This window comes from Micromonas pusilla (assembly GCF_000151265.4).
Source record: "Micromonas pusilla CCMP1545 genomic scaffold MICPUCscaffold_4, whole genome shotgun sequence".
In the NCBI taxonomy this organism is placed as follows: domain Eukaryota; kingdom Viridiplantae; phylum Chlorophyta; class Mamiellophyceae; order Mamiellales; family Mamiellaceae; genus Micromonas; species Micromonas pusilla.
In genome coordinates, this window is record NW_003315885.1 from 1413258 (window position 1) to 1434146 (window position 20889).

Sequence of the window (20889 nt, forward strand, 5' to 3'; positions counted from 1 at the left end):
GGAGCTGTGAGGCGACCCCGCGATCGATCGTAGCCCTACTGTATGTCGTGACGAAGCGCCGAGGATATCAGTCTGCGCCGCTGAGCGCTAATCTAATCCCATAGCCGCGCGTACGGCGCCCCCGCAACGCACTTGGCCACCGCGTCGTCGGCGACGGCGCGACACGCGGCGTGGACCTCGTCCACGGTCCCGGTCGCGTCCACGATCGTCCACCAGTCCTCTCTTAGCTTGTCGAAGTTCGCCCTGACCGCCTTCTGCAGGTCGGACGTCTCGTAGCGCTCCTCGCCGAACCCTCCGCGCGCCGCCGCGGCTTCGACGGGCATGTTGAGGTACAGCACCGCGTCCGGGCGAAGGAGGCCGACCTCGGGGGATTTGCACCACTCCAAGTCCAGCCCCGGGATCCCTTTCGCGGCGGTGAACGCGACGCCGCTGTACGAGTACCTGTCTACGACGAGGGTGACGCCCTCCGCGAGCTTCGCCTCCATCGCCGCGCGCTTCTCCCAGCGGTTCGCGGCGAACAGGAGGTGGATCGCGCCGTCGTCCATCTCCGTTTTCGACTGCAGGTAGCTGTTGATCATCTGTCCCATCGACGTCGTCCTGTCGGGGTACCGCCACAGCTCCGCGTTCACGCCGCTCGATTTCAGCGCCTCGACGAGCTTCGTGGACTGCGTCGTCTTTCCGCACCGATCGACGCCTTCGAAGAGGATGAACGCGCCTCTCGCGACGAGGCTCGCCATCGTGGTTTATTTTTTCAAACGCGATCGACCGTCGACTCGCGGTGGCGAGCTCGCGGGGAGGCTCGCGCGCGCGAGGCGGGCGAGGATACGCTAGGCGTTAGCGAGCTGTCGCGGACGCGCGATGCCACCCGGTCGCGGGCGTGCGTGCGGCGCGCGCGCGGAGTGACGGGACAGTTCGTTTTCGAGAGCGAAAAGAACAGCTCTAACTGAACGAACAAGCTCGTTTGTTCCAGTGTTGAGGTCTTTCTCGTCGGACGCGCGCAAGGCTCCGGTCTTCCTCTTATCTTATAGGTACTCACTCTCCGCGCCGCCACGTTCACACGTCGATCTCGACGACGTCGTTCGCCTCTTTCCGCCGCTGCGCGATCCCGCGCAGTCGCTTCAACACCTCGACGTAATCGTCCCACCGCTTCGAATCCCTGCCCTCGAACCCGTCGCGTCCCGCCCCCGTCCGCGAGTGCCCGCGATTGTTACCCGTATTGTTGTTGCACGGCGGCGACGCGCACAGCACGTGCGGCGGGCCCCACGTCTCGACGAGCCTCTTCAGCGCGGACTCCGTCGCCCAGTGCTTCGTGTCGATGACGTCGTTCGCTCGCCCGCCGATCGTTTCATCTCCACGCCCGCGACCCAGTTCCCTTGGGGGACTTGCCCCTGCGGAGAAACGAGGTGCTTTCGATCGTACTTTTCGTCCGTGACGGAGCCCATCTGAAGCAGCGACGGACCGGACTGCGAGGACGCGCGCGCGGGGGGGGGCTTCGAGAAGATTTCCTCCGCGCGGACTTTCTTCGCCTTTACCTCCGGCCCAGTCGCCCACGCCTCGACGACTTGATTCAGGTCTTTCAAGATCTCCGACCCGAGCATCACGCGTACCTTTTGGTTTGCGCGTCGCGCGACGTTGTGAAACGCAACCTCGAACGCGCCGACGCCGTTGAACAGGACCCAGATCGACCACCCCCCGGACTTTTTCGGGGACTCGCACCCGCGCATCCTCCAGTGCGCGTCGTCGTCGTACAGCTTCACGAGCGGCTCGAAAAGATACTCCAGGACGTTCACCTGGATGCACTCGCCCATCGCGGTTTTTTTCTTCCCACTCGTCGCGAGCACGGAGAGGTGATGCGCGGGGAAACCGAACAGGTCCTCGACTAACAGCGCCTCCGGCGGGTTCTCCAAGCGGTCTGACCGCAGGCGCGAAGGGACTAATCCGGAGACGCGGCAGAACGACGCCGCGGTCTTGCGGTGTTTCCCCGTGGACACGTACACCTTGGCGAGGTCCGCGTTTTTCGCGATGAGCTCGTTGATCTCGCCGAGCATCTTCCCGTCCACCTCCCGGGCGTTCACGCACATCAGGTAGTCTTTCGGTTTCCCGAGGTTTTTCGGCCACCACGACGTCGGCCCAGACCCGAGCTGCGTCACCCCTAGCAGCTCTTCCATCGTCTTTTCCACGCGACGGTGCGACGCGAGAGCGCCGTGACCGCTCCACGTGAGCGCGAACAAACGCTTTCGCAGCATCCTCGCGAAACACGGATACGCGTTCAGAGGGACCAACTTCCCGACGCCGATCGCGTCCACGACGATCTTCTCGTGCCGTGCTCTCTCGTCCAAGTCGAACGCGAACTCGACGCCCTCCCAGATCGTGTGCGGGCCGTGGGACGTCTCCGCGTTTCCCGCGCATCCTTCGCAAGGGTTCTTTCCCGGGGAGGAGTCCCAGCGCGCGACGGAAGTCACGGCGGCGTCGCGAGAGGACCGCGACGCGGCGGATCTGCCGCTCCCTCGCGCGTTTCTTCGCCTTCCGCCGACGCCTGCGAAGTCCACGTCGTCGTCGGATTCAGAGTCCTCGTCGTCGTAGTAATCTCCGCACGTCATCGCGATCGCCGGTTTCATCCGAGCGCCGACGGCCGGTCGCGACCGTTTTCTGCTGGAAGGACGATTCGTCGTCATCGCCGCGAAGTTTGAGATCAGCGAGTCGCTGATGATCAGCGCCGTCCCGGTCCGTAGCTTCGTGTCCTTGCGCCCGTGCTCGCGCTCGAGCTGCTTCCACTTCTCGTGTGGAATGCCCATCCGCTTCGCCGCGGACGCGAGCGTCTCTCCGTCTACTGGGTTATACACCATAAACTTCGTGTTCCCGAGCTTGGTGCTCGTCCCCGGGTCCGGGAGGTCCGCGTTCGTCGCCGCGTCGTCGTCCGCGGGCGCGGAGACGCCGGCGTTCTCGTCGCCGTCCTCGCCTCCTTCGTCCACGTCGTTGACGAGCTCGTAAACCCTCAGCTTGAGCTTCGCTTTCCAGCCCTCGCGCAGGAGCGGCGCCGTCTCTCCGAGCGTTTCGTCGCTGCGTACCTCCGCGGGGCACCCGTTTCTGTGATGTGCCCATTCCTCCCCCCCCGCGTCTGCGTTTCTCGGAACGACGCGACACAGCGGGCACCGCCACCGCCCTCGGAGGTCGTTGTGCCGGTCGCGATGATCCGACATGAACACGGACGCCAAGCACTTCTCGCAGAACTCGAGCCGGCACCGCGTCCCGGCTTCGCCGCACGTGACGTGCCCGCACTTTTCGTCGCAGTGCACGACGCTGTCTTCGTTCGAGTCTCCGCACGCGGAGCAGTACGAGTCGCAGTATCCGCCCTCGCCGAGATCCCCGGGGACGTCGTCGTCCGGCTCGCGCTCGTACCACGAGTCATACTCCTGCCTCCAAGGGTTCTTCAACCCGCTCGCGTGCCGCTTACACACGCAGAAGTCGAAGATCGGGTGCGGTTTCAGCTGCCCCGGACAGAGCTGTTTCTTCTCGTCGCACAGCTGGCACAGCTGCGCGGAGTCCCCGCGAGTGAACCCGGTCGCGTCGTCCTGCTCCCTCTGAAGCAGCTGCGACCGCTCGACGTCGTGCGCGACTCTCTCGTCCTCCGCGCGCATCGCTTCGGCGGCGTCCACGTCCGCGGCGGTGCTCGCCGACGCCGCCGACGCGTCCTCGTCCGCGACGCGCCGCGCGAGCGCGAGGATCGCGCCGGAGCCTCCTCCGCGCACGTCCGCCGGTGCGCGTCGAACGCGTCCCACGGTATCTGCTCGCCGCAGTGCTCGCACGGGACCGTCTCGAGGACGTCGTCGTCGTCGTCCGCGGGCTGGATCTCCGACGGCGGTGGAAGCGTCGGGGGCTGCGGCGGGGAGGGACGGCGACGGTGAGCGGGCCGCGGCGCGCGGCGTCGGATTGGCATTTTGGCACCCCGCGATTAGGCGAGGTGCCTACGAGTAAACGCGCTCGAGGACGACGAGAGGACGACGGACGCGCGCGAGGCGCACCTCGACGGACGTCGGCGGCTGATGAAACGTGGACGCCGCGTCGTCGCGCGCGTCGTCCGCGGCGTGGTCGATCGCGTTCCCCGGATCCTCCCCGGACGCGGTCGCGGCGACGTCCTCGTCGCGGTCGATGTCGTCGTCTTCCTCCTCCGACTCGTCGTCGTGGTTAATCTCGTCGTCGTCGATCTCGCCGCGGTCGTCGCGCGGGGGTGGGTCGGGCGCGTCCATCGCGTCGTCCGCCGCGGGGACGGGCACGTCGTCGCGCGGCGCGTCGCCCATCGCCGGCGCGATACGACGCACCGGGTGAGGTGCGCGGCCGCGCGCCCGCGACACTGATCCTCGTTCGCCGTCGTTCCCGGCACCGCCTGCAGTGTGAATCGGTCGTCGGCGGTCGCGGTCGAGCTCTCAGTCCGCCTGGAGTCGTTTGAACGAGTCATCTCAGAGGGGCGGTCATTGCGGTCAGCGCACCGACGCACGCAGCCATGTCCGGGGTCACGCCGACCGACAAGTGCAAGGAGGAGTTCGCGAAGCTCAAGCACAAGCGCGCGTACAAGTTCATCACGTTCAAGATCGACCAAGACGCGGGCACCGTGGACGTGTTGGACCTGCACGCGAAAACGGTGCGCGAGCCGCGGATGTTCTCATCTTTCTCTCCTAGCTAGTGTGCCAACCCGAGGTGGATGGCGCGACGCCGCGATCGTTCGACGCCGCGGACGACACCTCCGCGTCGCGTTTCCGAGTAGCACGACCACGTCGCGCCTCCCCGCGCCGTCGCGGGAGCGAGACGTGCCGTCCGACCCCGCCGCGCGCGCGTCCGCGCGGGGGAACGTCTCTCGCTTCATCGGTCGGGCGGGTCCGCGAAAACCAACGGTTCGCCTCGACGAACACGCCGTCGTTCGCGCTCGCATCCTGACGTCCTCGCCCCCGCGACCGCGACGTTCCCCCGCACAGGACGCGTTCGAGTTCCAGATGGTCCTCGACAAGCTCCCCGCGGACGAACCGCGGTACCTCGTCATGGACTGGGACGTCGAGAACGACGACGGGTGCCAGATGTCGAAGATTTTTTTCGTCAGCTGGGTGCCGGACACGTGCAAGGCGAAGACGAAGATGTTGTACGCGTCCAGCAAGCAGGCGCTGAGGAACGCGCTGGAGGGCGTGCACCTCGATCATCAGGCGACGGATTACGACGAGATCACGCCCGCGGAGTTCAACGATCGCTCGCTCGGGAAGTGATGACGCGTCGGCGACGACGATTCGGCGAGAGGCGCGGACGCGGACGCGGACGAGATCTGGTCGACCGATTGATTACGATAGAGCGCGCGACGGGGTTGGGTCACGAGGAAGGGCGATTTAGGGGGCGTTGAGGGGCGTGAAGCGCGGAGGGGGGTGTCGTGCCGTCGATGTCGACGGACGAGACGAAGCCTCCCGCCGCCGTCGACATTTAGTTGTGAACGAAAAGAGCACCAACACCAATTCGATTTCGAGAGTTCCTTCATCACACGCACCAGCGCTTCCGCACGACCGTCCGTCGTCGCGCGCATGCGTCGCGCGAGGACGCGATGACGACGCCGAGCCGCGAGAGTCTCGGCGTCGTCCTGAACGACCTCCCGCCGGTCGTGCACGCGTTCGCGTACGGATCCGCGGTGTTCCCTCAGCCCGCGTCGTCGTCGTCGTCGGAGCCGTCGTCGTCGCCCGTCCGCGACGGCGAGACGCGCGCGCCGCGCGCGTCGTCGCCGCCGTCGACGTCGAGACCGAGCGGATCCGTCGTCGACTACGTCCTCGCCGTGGACGCCCCGGACGAGTGGCACGCGGCGAACATGGCCGCGAACCCGTCGCACTACGCCGCGCACCTCCGTCTCCTCGGGGCGAGATCCCCGGGCTGGATCGCCGATCGCGTCGGCGTCGGCGTGCACTACAACACGCTCCTGCCGTGGCCGTGCACTACAACGCGCCCGCACGACGGCGCGCGGTTGTACAAGTACGGCGTCGTGAGCGTCGAGGCGCTGACGCGCGACCTGACGCGGTGGAGCGACCTGTTCGTCGCGGGGCGAATGCAAAAGCCGACGACGACGCTGACGACGACGACGGCGGCTTTTGCGGCGGACGCGTCGCTGCGCGCGGCGTCGGAGGCGAACCTGCGAGCCGCGCTCGCGGCGGCGCTGCTGATGCTCCCGGAGACGTTCAGCACGCGCGAGCTGCACGAGACGCTGTGCGGGCTGTCGTACGAGGGCGACGTGCGGACGGCGTTCGGCGCGGAGGACGTCGGGAAAATTCCGCGCGTCGCCGCGGGGAGCCGAGCCGGGCTCCGGGAGATGTACGCGGACGCCATCGCGCGCTTTCGATCGAACCCCGCGATCGGGTTGACCGCGGTGGGAACCAGCGTTGATCGCGGCGATTGCGATTGGGGGCAGGATAAGAGCGCCGCGGCGAGGAGCGCGCTGCTGGAGACGCTCCCGAGGAAAGCGCTCGCGCTCGCGGCGGTTTCGGCGGGCGCGGGCGCGGAGGCCGCCGCCGCCGCGATCGCGTCTCGAGCGTCGCCCGAGCGGACGCGCGACGTCGTTCGGCGCGCGATCGATGCGATCGTGTTTCGGTCGTCCGCGCGGCAGTTGATGTCCGGGATCCTGAGCACGAGCCCGAGGAAGTCGTTGACGTACGCGCTCGGCAAGGCGGTGAAATCCGTCGCGTCGCGCGCGCGGTGACGCTGGGGGGCGGGATAGAAAGTGTGGTGTACCGTAGCAGCGCGTGAAATTAGAATGTAGCGTCGGTCGCGAGGAGGCGGCGAGTCGCGCGGCGAGTGCTCGCGCTCGCGTCGGTCTTTTTCGTTTGGACATTATCCTTTCTCGCTCGTATTCACACGGTTCGTTTGGAAAATCTAACAGCGCACTGCCGGTGTGTTTCCTCGAACGCACAACTCGTTGCGCGCGCCCTGGCCAAGACGCGCGCGTAATACCCCCCACGCGTGACAGTCACCGCGGAGCACGACCCATCCCGGGACGTCCTCTCCGCGACTCTGCCGACTATCGCATTTAACAATTTAAGCAACGACAATCTCGTTCTTGATCGTGTTGATCTGTCCCTGGACCGACATGTCGATGAAGCCGGAGCCGTCCTTGCCGTACTTCACGACGAAGCCGCCGAGGAGGGAGGGGTCCACCTCGGGCTTGAGCTTGATGTTCTTCGCGCCGGTCATCTCCTGGATCTTCTTGGCGATCATGAACTGCTGCTCGTTCTCGAGCTTGACGGCGGAGGTCACGGTCGCGATCTGAGACGAGAGGGGGAGGGAAGAGGGAAGCGGCGGTCAGCGTCGGCTTCCAGGCGGCGGGCGAGTGGATAAGAGCTCGCGGCGGAGGAACGATCGCGACGGGGAGCGACGCGCGCGACGCGACGCCGTCGCGCGCGGGGGCGCGCCCCGCGAGGCTGCGAGGACCTCGCGAGCGCGTCGCCCGCGTCGAAACGACGCCGAACGCGCGCGCGACAAGGCGCGCGCTCGGTACCCCCCGCGCGCGCAATTACAAAGACGACCGCGAAAAAAAATCTGAGGCCAAGCAAGAGGCGCACCTGCGTGTCCGTGGAGTCGCAGTACAGGCTCTCGAACTCCTCGGCGATCTCCTCGATGTTGCCGATGCGCTTCTTGTCCACGAGAAGGTTGAGGAAGTTCTTCGTGAACGGGTGGAAGTCCGCCTCCTTGCCGAGCTTCGCGAGGACGTCCTTCTTCTGAGGCGCCTCCATGGTGGGGTTGGAGAGGAACGTCCCGACGGAAGGGTTCGCGGCCATGTACGCCGTGATCGTCTCCATGTCGCCGTGGACGGACTCGAGCGCCTTGGCGTCGCCGCACGCCTCGACGAGCGCGGAGGCGTAGCCGGACGCGACCGCGGAAGCCTGAGTGGGGGAAAGAAGGTCGGAATCGTCAGAGGACGTCGGAGGACGGGGAGGGACCGAGGGGCGGAATCGCAGACCCTACGCCCGCACGTGAAGCGGAACGCTATCGAAAAAACAATCGCGATGTGGCGACGCCGGCGCGACGCCGCGACGACGCGCGCGACCTCAACATCGCGACGCATCGTCTCGGGATGTCGTGTGAACGCCTCGGAGAAAGCGTCGCGCGCGTCGGGGCGGGAACCGACGCGCGCGCGCGCGTAGATCGCGAGCTGAACGCACCGCGGACACGACGAGAGCGCCACGGCCCTTCGCGTTGGTCATCTTCACGGCCCTGAGGTTCACCGCGCCGCGGGCGCGGGAGCCGGTCGCGGAGCCGGAGACGACACGCGCCGCGAGGGCGGAGCAAGAGATAACAGCGGCCATTGTGCTGTAGAAGTGACGGGTTGTGCGAACACGGGCGTGCGGATGTGACCGCGCGGGGGCGTTCGCCGGCGCTCTCGTTCGCACGCGGAAAAAAAAGCCACTCGCCGCGACCATATCCAAATCTGCGTTCGAGAGGCAGCGGACGCTCGACGCGGGGGTTGCAGTTCGTGAGTCTGAATCGAGCGACGCGATTGGTCGATTTTCACCCGAGCGCGCGAATTCGCGTTCGACCGACTGCGCATTTGTACGCAGTTTAGACTGGCTACCGGACTAATCGCGCACTGCCCCGCGATTTCACTGACTCCCTCCCAACGCGACGGTTGGGGCGATTACGATTCGCGTCGGACGCACGCACGCTTTTTCGACGCGACGCGATGTGCGTTGTCTCATGTCGCTCGTACGCTCGTCAGAACAGAAAGTTGAGCGATACCGACGTCGTGAGCGCGCGGACGTAGTGCCAGCACCGCGCGGGGATGTAAATGAACTCCCCGGGGCCGATGACGACGTCCATGTGCGTCGCGTTCGCGAACAAGGGGAACTTGGTCAGGTCCGGGCGCTCGACGTCCACCCTCGAGATGTTGCCCTGTGCGTCGCGATTGCGCCGCCCGCGCGGCATCGCCGCCGCGCCGTCTTCGTCCTCGCCGCCGCCGCCGCCGCCCCCGTCTTCGTTCGCCGCCGCGTGTTTCCTCCCGTTCTCTCCCTCTCCCTCCTCCTCCTCCTCCTCCTCCGCGCCCGGCCACGAGCGGTTCTCCGCCCACGCCCCCGCGTGACGATACATGAACGCGCCGTCGCTCTCCGCGTACAACCGAACGAACTTATACCCGGCCACCTGCCCGAGTAAGTTATCGTACGAGTCGAAGTGGCACGGCGTGACCGTCCCGGCCGTACCTATCCACGCGTTCACGCGCTGCACGCCGCCCGCGACGCCGCACACGTCCGGGGCGTCGAAGTCGCGGAGCAGCGACGGGAGCTGCTCGAAGAGCTGATGCTGCGCGAGATACGCGACGTTCTTCGCGCCGCCGCCTTCCTCGTCGCCGCCGCCGCCTTCCTCGCCGCCGCCGCCGCCCGCCGCCGCCGCCGCTCGCTCCTCTTCCAGCCCCGGGAGTAAATACTCGTCGATGAACCTCGACAGCGGCATCGTCTCCTCGCGCCAACGCTTCGCGTCGTCGTACGCGCCAATCTCGAGCGGGACGTTTCGATGCCCGTGCGTCGCCTTGAACCACTCCAGATTCCGCCACTTCTCTATCGCGGGCCACGCCGCGCCGATCGCGCCCAACGCGCACGGCTTGTCCGCGTTGAAGAACCGTCTCTTGAACTCCTTCGGGGTGATCCCGTCCGCGCGCTCGAGCGCGTGCGCGGGGTCGATCTTCACCGCCGCGCGCACCGGCAACGCGTTCGGAATGAGCGCCGCGGCCCCGGTCGTCGTCGTCGTCGTCGTCGTCGTCGACGTCGCGTCTTTCCCACCACGGCGCGCGATGAGCGCCTCGATCGCGGCGCCGAAGCGCTGCACGATCTCCCCGGGCCCGCCCATGATGTGCGCCATGTCCACCGCGAGCATCGCGCGACGCAGCAGCGCGGTCTCGCTCTCGTCGTCGCGCTCGTTCGCGTCGTCCGCGGCGACGTCCGCGCGCTCGCCCGCCTCCGCAGCCTCTCTGAGCTGCCCGAGGACGTAGCACTCGCGCCACGCCGGCGTCGTCCACCCGACGCCGGTCTGAAGGCGGTCCCACGCCGCTTTCGCGGCCGCGGCGCCGGACCCGGGGGGGTCGCCGCGCAACGCCGCGCGAAGGAATTCCGCCGCGCGGACGTCGCCCGCCGCCTCGAGCTCGCCCGCGGCGTCGTTCCCGAACGCGTCGCCGAGGGAGCTCAGCGTCGCGCGGAGCTCATTCCACGGTGCCGACGGCGGGTCGGGAGGGCCCATCGTCGGGCGCGAACGCGCGACGGGCGCGGACGAGAGGTATGAACGCTCCGAGGATCGCGCGAAGGCGGTTGGTTTTCTCTGCTCGCAGTCCGAGTCACGCCAGGTTCGTTTGAGTACAGCTGTCGCTCGGGGTACAGTACCCACGTGGTCACCGTTCGCAGGACGCGCCCTCGCGCGCGTCGTGCGCGTTCGTCTACTCATCGTCTACCCTCCCCCCCCCGGTCACCACCGCTCGCGGTCGACCCGCGCGCGCCTCGCCCCGAACGGCGGCCGCGACGGCGACGCCGGCGTCGGACGCAACCGCACCGGCGACCCGCCGCCCCAGACGCGTCCGCCGCCGCCCGGTCCCGGTCCCGGTCCCGGTCCACCGCTCGGCGGGCTCACCGCATATTCCATATCGAGCTCGAACATGAGATCGCCGTGGCCGTCGTCCCCTGACGACGCGCGGCGGCGGCGGCGGCGGCGGTCGGCTTCCTCTTCCTCTTCCTCGCGTTCGCGGTCGACGTCGTACATCTCGACGTCGCGAGTCGTCGGCCGTCGAATGATGAACCCGTCCCCGTCGAAGTCGTCCTCGTCGACGTCGAAATCGCTGAAGTCGTAGTAGTCGCGGGACTTCGCGAGGTGTCGCCGCGAGCGGTCGCGGTCGCGGTCGCCGCGCCCGCCGCCGCGCAGCTCCCTCGCGGCGAGGACGCCGACGTCGCGGACGTTCGGCGGCGGATCATCGCGGAAGAAATCTCTCCGCCGCGGCGGCGTGCGCTCGCCCTCCCACGCGTCGAACGCGCGCCCACTCGGGGCGATCGTCGTCGGCGCGCGCGGCGGCGACCACGAGCGCGAGTCGACGTGCATCCCGTCGCGCGCGTCGAAGCGCGAGGAGGGCTCGTTGAACGGATCACCGAAGCCGAGGCTCGGAGGAGGCGGGGACGACGACGGGCGCCGTCGTCGACGCGTTCGCTCGTCGTCCTCTTCCGGCGCCCATCGCTCGAACGCGGAGCGCGGCGGCGGCGACCCGGAAATGAGGACGGGTGCAGCGCTGCGCTTCATCTTCTCCGCCGCGTCCGCGGCTCGCGCGCGCATCTCGGACACGACGCGGTCGGACAAGATGCCGCTCGCGGCGTTCGTCCGTCGCGTGCGCTGCCTCGCGAGGTGTTTCGCCCCTTGCGGGTCCGCGAGGTGCCTCGGCGCTTGGAGACGAGCGCGCGCGCGTCCTTCCGGTGGAACCGCCGCGGACGTGCGATCGCGCCCGAGGAGGGCGTTGACGAACGCGGTAGGCGAGGGGTGCGCGGCAGCGGGAGCGCGAGCGGGGGAAGTCGCCGCCGGCGAGCCCGACCGAGAAAGCGACCCCTCGCCCTCGTCGCGCGCGGCGACGCGAAGCGACGGCGGCGGCGGCGCGCGCGCGCGCGCGCGCGCAGGCGAGGGCGAGGGCCAGCTCGACGCGGTGACATCGCCGCCTGTGGCGGCGTCGAGGTCGCCGCTCGCGCCGCCGCCCGGGCGTCCACGCAACGGCGTCACGAGGGTCGCGGCGTCCGCGAGGAGGTCGAGCGCCGCCGCGCGGGCTTTCACGCGCGCGCCTCGAAAGACGCCGTCGTCCGCGGTCGCGGCCGTCTCGTCGACGCGCGGGCCGCCGAGGTTGGTCATGTCGCGCGGGCCCATTGCGCGCGCGCGCGTGGATATCCGCACGGGCGCGCCGCGGACGTCTGGCGGCGACGTATGGCGGCGACGACGACGGGACGGAAGGCGCGTGCCGCGAGAGACGGGACAGGAGCGCCTAGGCACAGCTGGATTTTCGTGTCGTGGTTTTTTCGATTTCATCAACGCTCACGCCGCGGCGGCTTCCTCCGCGTCCTTCGCCGCCTTCGCCGCCGCCTCCTCCGCCTCCTTCGCCGCCGCCGCGGCCGCGCTCTTCTCCACCCCAAACATGCACGTCAGGCTCTTCGTCGACCTCTCCTCGTTCAGAACCGTCATGAGCTCCTCGAGCTTTACCTCGCCGTGCACGACGTTATCCCGCGTGCGGACGTTCACCGTCCTGTTCGTCTTCTCGCCCTCGCCGACGACTAAGATGTAGTTCCAGTGTTCGAGCTGCGCCTCGCGGACTTTCTTCTGCATCTTACGATCGGTCTCGTCCACCTGAGCGTGGTGCCCGGCTTTCCTGAGCTGCTTCTTCACCTCCAAGGCGTACTCGCGAGACGCCTCGGAGATGGGCACGAGCATCACTTGCTTCGGCGAGAGCCAGTACGGGTACTTCCCCGCGAAGTGCTCCGTGAGGATCGCGAACATTCTCTCCACAGACCCTAAGATCGCGCGATGAATGATGATCGGCCGCGCTGGCTCGTTGTTCTCCGTGACGTACGACAGGTTGAACCGGATCGGGAGCTGGAAATCGAGCTGCACCGTCGCGCACTGAAACCGCCGCTTCAACGCGTCAAAGACGGTGATGTCAATCTTCGGGCCGTAAAACGCGCCGTCGCCGGGGTTGAGCTTCCACTCCTTCCCGGACTTGTTCAGCGCGTTCCTGAGCGCGTCCTCGGCTTGGTTCCACACCTCGAGCTCGCCGAGGTACCCCTCCGGGCGCGTCGAGAGCTTCATCTCGTACGTCAGGCCGAAGACTTCGTAGACCTCGTCTAAAAATTTCATAAAGTTGACGAGCTCGTGCTCCATCTGATCGGGGCGGCAGAAGATGTGCGCGTCGTCTTGCTGGAACCTCCGCACGCGCGTGAGCCCGTGTAGCGCGCCGCTGAACTCGTTCCTGTGAAGCACGCCAAAGTCCGCGAGCCTCATCGGGAGCTCCCTGAACGACCGCTTGCGGTGGCCGAACATCACGCAGTGCCCCGGGCAGTTCATCGGCTTCAATCCAAACTCTTCCTTCTCGACGTTGAAACTGAACATGTTCTCTTTGTAGTGCGCCGCGTGCCCGGACGTCTTCCACAGGTCGAAGTTGTAGATGTTGGGCGTGACGACTTCGCTGTACTCGTACTCCCAGTACTTCTCTTTGATGAAGTTGATGAGGTTGTTGTAAATCGTCGCGCCGTCGGGAAGGAAAAAGCACGACCCGGGGGAGAGAATGTCGAAGAAGAACAGTTCCTGGTGCAGACCCAAGACACGGTGATCGCGCTTCTTCGCTTCCTCGATGCGAAGCTTGTACTCTTTCATGAGCTTATCCGTCGGGAACGTCACGGCGTAGACGCGAACGAGCGGGTCCTTGGTGACGTCCGCGCGCCAGTGCGAGCGCGAGCACTGATTCACCGTCACAGCCTTGATCCACGCCGTGTCCGGGAGGTGCGGCCCGCGGCAAAGGTCGACCATCGGGCCGCATCTGTAGCACGAGATCGTCGCGTCCTCGGGGAGGTTCGTGATGAGCTCGACCTTGAACTTGTTCTCGAGGAACATCTCCAGGGCTTCGTCGCGCGAGACTTCGATGCGCTGAAACGGCTGCTTCTCCTTGATGATTCCCTCCATGCGCTTCTGGATCTGCGTCCGCTCGTGGTCCGAAAGCGTCTTATCGCCGAGGTAGCAGTCGTAGTAAAACCCCTCCTCGATCGACGGACCGATCGTCAGGTCCGCGCCGTACTCGAGCTCGAGCGCTTCGCCCAAGACGTGCGCGCTCGAGTGCCAGTACAACTCTTTGCCCTCGGGGTCGTCGAACGAGAACAGCTTGAGCGCGCAGTCGCCCTCGAGCGGTCGTCGCATGTCCCAGTCCTTCCCGTCCACGTGCGCGAGGATCGACGCCTGCGCGAGCTTCTTGTGGATGCTCATCGCGATGTCCCACGGCGACGTGACGTTCTTCACCGCGTCGCGGACCGCGCCGTCGGGCATCGTGACCTTGATCGTCTCGTTCGACGCCTCCGCGGCGGTCTTCCTCTCGCCCTCGCGCGCGAAGTATTTCTCGAAGAGCTCGATGCGCTTCGCGTAGTACGGGCTCTTTTGTTCGTACGGGGACGGCCCGGAGGGTTCCTCCGTTGGGGCGGCGTCCGTTGGGGCGACCGCGTCGGGAGCCATTTCTTCTCTGATGAGACGAGCGGGTTGGTTTTCTTCCTCCAGTCGTCTCCGCCTCCGCGGCGCGGGTCCTGTCTCGCGATCGAACGCGCGAGTCGAGATGCGACGGCCGGGGTCGGAACGACCGGGTCGGCGAGACGGACGTTCGAGCGACGATCGAACGCGCGCGGCGAGGACGGTGTGTGCCCGACCGATCGCGCCTCGACGCGCTTGAACCTACGAGCATCGAGCGGGAGAAGCGCCGCCGAGCTCAGCTCAGGTGCGCTCGATGAAAAAGTTGTTCACCCATCCCGCAGTTTCAATATTTGATCGCATTCCCTTTCAACTGACCGATCAACTTGTTTTGATGGAATGCTACTCATCAGGCGGCGTCCTGTCTGGTCCCAGGCGCTGCCAAGTGTCCGCGCGCGCGACACAACGTCGCGGCGCCGCGAGAGAGGGTAACCACTCCGCGTTCACGCCACCGCTTCGCAGACGCCGACGATGTCTCTCGCGTGCGTCGCGCGCGTCGCGCACGTCGCGGCGTCCGCGCGTCCCGCCCCCCGGCGACCGTTCGCCCCGGCCGGCGGAGCGACGACGTCATCGTCGGCCCGATCTTCAACCGTTTTTCCATCATCGCGCCGACGTCGTCGCCCCCGTCCATCTCGCGCTTCGTCGAGCGAGGAGGTCACCCCGGAGGAGGTCACCGCGCCCGCGAACGCGCCCGTGGAGACGCCGGAACCCCCGGTCCAAGTCCCGCTCGGCCCGATCGCGCCGCTCGCGTGCCCGGTCACGTTCGAGCGGCTCGACGCGGACGGCGTCGCGCCGTCTTCGAATCTGAAGTACGCCCCGGACGAGCTCGGGATATGGGACCTCACGATCGGCGCCGCGGGCGGCGGCGCGAAGCCGGCGTCGATCACCGACGTCGTCCGCGGCGCGTTACCGAAGGAACTCCGCGGGTTACTGCCGACGTCGAGCTACCTCGGCACGAGCACGTTCGAGACGCCGCAAGTCGCGTTCGCGTACGAGCGCGGGTGGAGGGACTCGTTCAAGCGCGCGGGGTTCCCGGGGCCGGACGAGGAGTACGACCTCGCCCGCGCGAAGCTGCTGCCGCACGCGGCGGACAAAGTCCTCGTCGACGCGTCGTGCGGCAGCGGGCTCTTCACGCGCAGGTTCGCGAAGAGCGGGGACTATTCCGCAGTCGTCGCGCTCGACTATTCGGCGGCGATGCTGACGCAAGCGCGTCAGTTCGCGATCGACGAGGGCCTCCTCGACGCGTCCGGCGCCGCGAAGGACGACAACACCGACATAACGTTCGTGCGCGCGGACATCGCGCGGATGCCGTTCCCGGAGGGGTCCGTGGGCGGCGTCCACGCCGGCGCGGCGATTCACTGCTGGCCGGACCCCCGAGCGGCGGCGGCGGAGATCGCGCGCGCGCTGGAACGCGGCGGAAGCTTCTGCGGGACGACGTTTCTCACCCCGCGGGTCCCGTTCCTCGACGACGCGGGGCAGCAGCAGTTAGACGCGGCGATGCGGGAGGTCCAAGACGCGATCAGCGGGCGGGCGGGCGGCGCGCGGGGGTTCAGGATGTGGAACCGCGCGGATCTGAAGGACCTGTGCGAGGAGTGCGGGCTCGTCGACTTTGAGAGCGACGTCCGCGACGGGTTCATCTTCTTCAGCGCGAAGAAGCCGTGAGAAAGACGCGATAGAATGAGTACTGTATCAGAACGACATCAGATGTCGTCCCCTAAGTTTGCCTCTATGAGCCGCACGCACTCCCCCACGGACGCGCCGGCGGCCATCTTCTCGCTCAACTTTCGCACGCACGCCTCGTGCCGCCGCAACAGCGTGATCGTGTTCAACACCGCCCACCGCACTTCGCTGTCGCTCTTCTTCTGCGTGAACGCGAGCGCTCGTAACATCCCGTCCAGCTGTCGCACGTCGGACACCCCGCCCTCGCTGAACCCGAAAGCGATGTACTCCATGCTTATCCCCGCTAGCGCGACGCAGCTGAACCGTCCCAAGCTCCCGCTCCCGATTTTCCCGCGCGCCACCTCTCTCTGGAACGCGCCGTCGCAGAACGCGCACCCAGCCTGGACGTTCAGCGCGCCGTACTTCTCGTACGCGTCGAGAGACGACAGCGTGTACCCTTTCGGGAGGATCCCCATGAGGTACGCCACGAGGAAGTGCGCCGCCTCGTGTATCCGGAGACGCGCTTTGTACTCTGTAGACGTCGTCTGCGCGAGGGTATCCAACACCAGCGCCTCGACGCCGCCGCCGAACCCGATCTGGTCGACGACGAGCGCGCCGGCGGCGACGGACGCCGCGGCCGCGAGCGTGGAGCCGCTCGGATGCGCCGCGAAGATCCACCCGCCGACGACGAGCGCGAGCGCCTTGGAGACGGCGTCGCGCAGATTCGATATCGTGCTCTCCGTCGGCGACAGCAGCCTCTCCGCCTCGATGCCGTTGAGCTTCAGCTCGCTCAGCGCGTAGTCGCGTCTGGGCACCAGCCGCGCGGCGCCGAAGCCTCTCAGCGCCCCGGTCGACGCCAGGCACGCGACGATGTCCACGGCTTCCCTCTCCGCGTCGGCCGCCGCGCGCGCGACCGACGTCGCGGACGCGGACGTCTCGTCGTCGTCGTCGTCCGGTCCGCGCGCCCCCTCCGCGCGCATCGCGACGGACAGCCGATCGTCCACGGCCGCGAGCGCGGTCGCGAGGCCCTCGCTCGCGATCGAGGAGATCTCCTTCGCGAACGTTCGCGCGGGCGGCTCGGGCTCGGGCTCGGGCGGCGCCTCGGACGAGGACGACGACGACCCCTCCGCGCTCGCCGCGCGAGGGCGAATCCACGTCGGCACCGCCGTCGACGACGGTCCGCGCCCGCGCGTCCTCGCGCGGCATCCCGCGCGCGCGCGTCGCGCCGTCGACGCCGCGTTGGGCGCGAGGCGCGCGCCGGGCGTCGCCGAGACGCGCGCCGCGACCGCGCGCATCGTCGTTCGCGCGTCCTCGCGTCGTTCGACCGACGAGATCTCCGCGCGGTGCGACCGCCTTCTGTCGACGCCTTCAGGAGTCCGTCTCGGAGCAGATCTTGTTTCGAGTCGAGGCGATTGACTCTTCGACAGACCGTCGTTTCTCACCGATCGATCTCGAACTGATCTGTGATTCGCCGAGCTGTCGCTTTCGGGTAACACGGCCGCGCGCGCGCACACCGACGTCGCGCGCGAGCTTCAACCTCCGTTCCCACACGCACCAAATGGCCTCCGCCATGATGACCGTCGCGCCGTTGCGCGCGTCCGCGTCTCCGAACGCGTCTCGCCGCGCGTCGCGCGTCTCCAGCCGCGTCGTCGCGCCCGCGGGGCTTCGCCGATCGGCCGTCATCGTCCAGGGCCGTCGATCGAGCGCGGCGACGATCCGCGCGGACGCGATGAAGGACGCGATGGAGAAGTACAACGAGATCACGTACAAGATCCCGCCGGTGCTCACCGCGGCCGCGGTCCCGGTCGTCGCGCTCTCGCTCCTCTGCAAGACGCTCACGGGCCACGGCCTCCCCGGCACGCTCCTGGGCTCGATCGAGGGGATCTCCTGGCTCGTCCTCCCGCTCGGCGCGGGCGCGCTCGCGCCCAAGCTGGGCGACCTCGGCAAGGCGGGCGACGTCGGCGAGGCCATCAAGATCCTCACGACCGAGGGCAAAGCGTACGAGGGCTTCGGGCAGGACTCCCGAGGAAAGAACGCGACCGAGCGCCTCGCGTCCATCACGAAGACGGTGGACCCGAACTCCCCGCTCGGGCAGCAGATGGCGGACATCGCCAAGAGAGAAGCCGAGCTCGCGGCGGAGACCCCGGAGCAGAAGGCGGCTCGCGAGAAGCTCCGCGCGGAGCTCGCCGCGGAGGCGCTCGGGTTGGGGAAGAACATCAGCACGGACAGCGAGAAGGAGGCGGACGAGAAGGGGCGGGACGGGCTCCTCGCCAAGCCGGTGACGCAGACGCTCAAGGAGAGCATGACGGTGGAGAACTACGACGTGGACGTGACCAAGTACGACGACAAGGCGCTGGGGAACAAGCTGAACCTGTCGTCCCCAGACGTCGAGAAGGGGGCGCCGAAGAACAACGCGGGAGACAAGTGGAGGGAGCAGTACCGCCAGGAGGGCGAAGACCAGGCGGGCGCCGCGGAGTAGGAGGGATCGAGATCGATCGAGCCGCGAAATCATTTCATTCGACGACGCGTCTTCGCGTCGCGTCGTCGCTTAACACCCTATTGATATAATAACCTTAATTCAACCCGGTTGAACCCTAATCATCCATCACATCACATCGCCTTCAGCGCGTCCTCCACCTTCTTCTTCGCCGCGGCGGATATTCCCCCCGCGTGCTGCGCGAGCGCCTCCTTCCCTAAGCACCCCGCGAGCGCGCGCAACAACCGCGCGTTGGCCGCCTTGATCGCGGCGCTCTTTTCATTCGCGAGGCACGTCACCGCCGCCGGCACCGCGTGCTTCACCACGAGCTGCGGCCTCGCCGGGTACACCGCCTCCGCGAGGTCGACGAGGTACTCCAGAAGCACCGGCTTCGCGCGCGAGACGCCGAAGCACACGGAATGCGACACGTGCTGCACGAGCGACGTCGCGCTGCACGATTCGATGAGCGCGTCAGACGCCGCCGTCGCGGCGGCGCGCGTCTTCTCGTTGGCGCCGCCGACGCCAGCCGCGAGCGCGGGGACTAACGAGCCGAGCGCGGGGGTGACGTCGTCGCCGAGGACTGGTAACACCCCCGCGAGCATCGTGAACGCTTGCACGGAGACTTTCGCGTTCCCGTCCGCGAGGCGAGGGACGAGCGCGTCGAAGACGGCGACGGCGAGCTCTTCGCCAAAGGCGCCAGTCGGCGCCGAGGTCATCACCTCCTCGAGCTCGGCGATCGCCGCGCCGCGCTCTTGCCAGTTTTTCGACTTGAGCTTCGCGAAGACGGGGGTCAGCGCCTCTTTCAGGTGCGCTCCCGCGACGCCGCCGCCGCCGCCCCCGACGCCGCCGCCGACGCCGATCGACATCCGCGACGATCCCGCCGCGCCGCGGCTCGTCCCGCGAGAAGACCCGCGGCTCGACCCGGATCCGCGCTCGTCCAAGCCGCCGAAGCCGCCTGCGGACTTCGGCGAGCCTATCGGGGACCCCAGGGAGGAGGACGGGTATCGCCCGCCGCGCGGCGTCGCGGAGCCGCTCCTCGGAGGCAACGGCGGCGGGCCCTTCTCGATCACGTCCCGCACCGCCTGCTTCTTCCGCTCTGGCAGTCCCTTGAGAAGCTTGTCAAACTCAGAGCCGCCGCGCAGGTGCCTTTGGAGGTGACACACCGCTCGTTTCGCCATCGCGCGCGTCTCCGCGGCGCCTTCCTCAAGCAACGGAACGACCGCAGCGAAGGTTTTCTCTAGGAGGTCCCGCGACGCCGCGGAACCGTAAAACGCGCCGTCCGCGGCACCCTCGCAGCACGCCTCGACGTGCGTCGCCACCCGCAGCCTCACCGTCGGATTCTTGTGCTTCGCCGAGGTGATGAGACTCGCGAGCACTCTCGTGTCCGCGAGGTGACGAATGAACCCCGCGAGCGCGTCGTCCGCGGCGACGCCGAGCCAGTTCGTCTCGCCGCTCTTCTTCGCGAGCGCGGGGGCTAAGTAATCGAGCTCCGCCTCCATCGCGCGCGGATCCAAAAACGTCGTCATCTCCACCACGGTTTGCATCGCGAGTTTCGCGATGGACGATCGAAGCGCGTCGATCGCGGCGATGACGCCCAGGACGATCGCGTGCAGCGCCGGGATCACCGTCCTGCCGTGATGCACGACGAGCCTCCGCACGGTGATCAACCCCTCGTGCTGCGCGAGCCAGTCGAGCTCCATCGGCTTCGCCGTGGCCGCCGTCGTGAGCGACTTGACCGCTTTCCGAAGCGCCGCGTCGGGCGTCTCCAAGGGAAGGAGCTGCTCCGTCGTGAGCTCCTCCAGCGGCGTCGCGTTCGCGTCGAGCAGACTCCCGCTCCCGGGCCGTCCCACGAGCGACCGCCGCGCGTTGCTCTTCCCGTTCGGCGACGCCGCGGGGCTCCGCGTCGCCGTCGGCCGCTTCGCGAACGCGTCTTCTTCATCCGCGCCGACGTTCGCCGGCTGATTGCCGCGGCCGAACCCTTTCGGGGTCGCGACGCCCCCGCGCGCGAAGTGCCCGCCCGCGGCGGCGGCCATCGCCGCGGGGCTGCCTCGCGGCTGCGCGCTCGGGCGCATGGAGTCGAACGACGCGCGCTGGTCCAGCGACGACGTCCGCGACAGCGTCGGCGGCGTCCGCCCGCGTCGGGCTTTCAACGCGGAGAGTTTTCCCTGCGTCGAGTCGACGCTGTCCGGTCGACGCGACGGAGACCCGACGGGCGACGCGAGCCCGTGGCCGATCGTCGCGTCTTTCGGCGTCTTATCCGACTCCGAGGACAGCGGCCCGACCTGGTACTGCGAGTCGTCGTCGTCCGCGCCGGTGCTTATCCGCAGATTTTTTATCCCCTCCCGCGCTTGCATCCTTCGCGCCGCCACGCTCGGCGCCCTCACGTCGCCGTTGTCCCACCCCGCGCGCGATCCCCCCGACGCGCTGCTGCCGCTGTGCGACGCCGGCGTGCTGTTCCCGCTCCCGTTCGCGCGCACGTTCCTCGCCGCGTTCGCCGCCGCGGCTCGTCGATT

The 20889-nt window shown here is 67.9% G+C and overlaps 13 protein-coding genes across 13 annotated transcripts; 4 read left to right on the forward strand and 9 right to left on the reverse strand.

The window, feature by feature from the left end:
- Positions 1–32: 32 nt before the first annotated feature.
- MICPUCDRAFT_26583 (uncharacterized protein) lies at positions 33–743 on the reverse strand. The gene has a single exon (XM_003058231.1). It carries the CDS (start codon positions 735–737, stop codon positions 93–95), a length of 645 nt encoding a protein of 214 aa, XP_003058277.1. The 5' UTR covers positions 738–743; the 3' UTR covers positions 33–92.
- A 767-nt stretch (positions 744–1510) lies between these two features.
- Positions 1511–3638, reverse strand: MICPUCDRAFT_67636 (uncharacterized protein; the record flags this gene model as incomplete). Its single annotated transcript, XM_003058232.1, has 1 exon — positions 1511–3638. A coding segment is annotated over one exon (2128 nt), but the record flags the coding sequence as incomplete, so codon positions are not given.
- A 327-nt stretch (positions 3639–3965) lies between these two features.
- MICPUCDRAFT_57600 (uncharacterized protein) lies at positions 3966–4247 on the reverse strand (the record flags this gene model as incomplete). The annotated part of the gene is made up of 1 exon (XM_003058233.1): positions 3966–4247. One exon carries the CDS (start codon positions 4245–4247, stop codon positions 3966–3968), a length of 282 nt encoding a protein of 93 aa, XP_003058279.1.
- A 254-nt stretch (positions 4248–4501) lies between these two features.
- MICPUCDRAFT_16153 (uncharacterized protein) lies at positions 4502–5252 on the forward strand (the record flags this gene model as incomplete). Its single annotated transcript, XM_003057857.1, has 2 exons — positions 4502–4639; positions 4983–5252. 2 exons carry the CDS (start codon positions 4502–4504, stop codon positions 5250–5252), a joined length of 408 nt encoding a protein of 135 aa, XP_003057903.1.
- Positions 5253–5578: 326 nt separating this feature from the next.
- On the forward strand, positions 5579–6718 carry MICPUCDRAFT_16228 (uncharacterized protein; the record flags this gene model as incomplete). Its single annotated transcript, XM_003057858.1, has 2 exons — positions 5579–5685; positions 5776–6718. 2 exons carry the CDS (start codon positions 5579–5581, stop codon positions 6716–6718), a joined length of 1050 nt encoding a protein of 349 aa, XP_003057904.1.
- Positions 6719–6844: 126 nt separating this feature from the next.
- Positions 6845–8358, reverse strand: ATPD (ATP synthase CF1 delta chain chloroplast precursor). The gene is made up of 3 exons (XM_003058234.1): positions 8178–8358; positions 7578–7898; positions 6845–7281 (listed from the first exon to the last, which is right to left on the reverse strand). The coding sequence occupies exons 1-3, from the start codon at positions 8319–8321 to the stop codon at positions 7054–7056; spliced, it is 693 nt and encodes a 230-aa protein (XP_003058280.1). The 5' UTR covers positions 8322–8358; the 3' UTR covers positions 6845–7053.
- Positions 8359–8736: 378 nt separating this feature from the next.
- Positions 8737–9642, reverse strand: MICPUCDRAFT_10705 (uncharacterized protein; the record flags this gene model as incomplete). Its single annotated transcript, XM_003058235.1, has 2 exons — positions 8737–8890; positions 9062–9642. Coding segments are annotated over 2 exons (735 nt in total), but the record flags the coding sequence as incomplete, so codon positions are not given.
- An 819-nt stretch (positions 9643–10461) lies between these two features.
- MICPUCDRAFT_57605 (uncharacterized protein) lies at positions 10462–11889 on the reverse strand (the record flags this gene model as incomplete). The annotated part of the gene is made up of 1 exon (XM_003058236.1): positions 10462–11889. One exon carries the CDS (start codon positions 11887–11889, stop codon positions 10462–10464), a length of 1428 nt encoding a protein of 475 aa, XP_003058282.1.
- Positions 11890–12054: 165 nt separating this feature from the next.
- MICPUCDRAFT_33234 (uncharacterized protein) lies at positions 12055–14232 on the reverse strand (the record flags this gene model as incomplete). The annotated part of the gene is made up of 1 exon (XM_003058237.1): positions 12055–14232. One exon carries the CDS (start codon positions 14230–14232, stop codon positions 12055–12057), a length of 2178 nt encoding a protein of 725 aa, XP_003058283.1.
- Positions 14233–15195: 963 nt separating this feature from the next.
- On the forward strand, positions 15196–15903 carry MICPUCDRAFT_4861 (uncharacterized protein; the record flags this gene model as incomplete). The annotated part of the gene is made up of 1 exon (XM_003057859.2): positions 15196–15903. A coding segment is annotated over one exon (708 nt), but the record flags the coding sequence as incomplete, so codon positions are not given.
- Positions 15904–15941: 38 nt separating this feature from the next.
- MICPUCDRAFT_16150 (uncharacterized protein) lies at positions 15942–16880 on the reverse strand (the record flags this gene model as incomplete). The annotated part of the gene is made up of 1 exon (XM_003058238.1): positions 15942–16880. One exon carries the CDS (start codon positions 16878–16880, stop codon positions 15942–15944), a length of 939 nt encoding a protein of 312 aa, XP_003058284.1.
- A 578-nt stretch (positions 16881–17458) lies between these two features.
- On the forward strand, positions 17459–18495 carry MICPUCDRAFT_57609 (uncharacterized protein; the record flags this gene model as incomplete). Its single annotated transcript, XM_003057860.1, has 1 exon — positions 17459–18495. The coding sequence occupies one exon, from the start codon at positions 17459–17461 to the stop codon at positions 18377–18379; it is 921 nt and encodes a 306-aa protein (XP_003057906.1). The 3' UTR covers positions 18380–18495.
- Positions 18411–20076, reverse strand: MICPUCDRAFT_67648 (uncharacterized protein; the record flags this gene model as incomplete). The annotated part of the gene is made up of 1 exon (XM_003058239.1): positions 18411–20076. The coding sequence occupies one exon, from the start codon at positions 20074–20076 to the stop codon at positions 18511–18513; it is 1566 nt and encodes a 521-aa protein (XP_003058285.1). The 3' UTR covers positions 18411–18510.
- Positions 20077–20889: the final 813 nt, after the last annotated feature.

Bases quoted from the DNA above. Each gene is read 5' to 3' on its own strand.
- ATPD (XM_003058234.1), bottom strand. From the start codon at position 8,321: ATGGCCGCTGTTATCTCTTGCTCCGCCCTCGCGGCGCGTGTCGTCTCC. The intron at 7,899-8,177 runs GTGCGTTCAGCT...TCCCCCACTCAG, and splicing joins GCGCTCTCGTCGTGTCCGCG to GCTTCCGCGGTCGCGTCCGG. The intron at 7,282-7,577 runs GTGCGCCTCTTG...CTCTCGTCTCAG, and splicing joins GCGACTCCACGGACACGCAG to ATCGCGACCGTGACCTCCGC.
- MICPUCDRAFT_26583 (XM_003058231.1), bottom strand. From the start codon at position 737: ATGGCGAGCCTCGTCGCGAGAGGCGCGTTCATCCTCTTCGAAGGCGTC.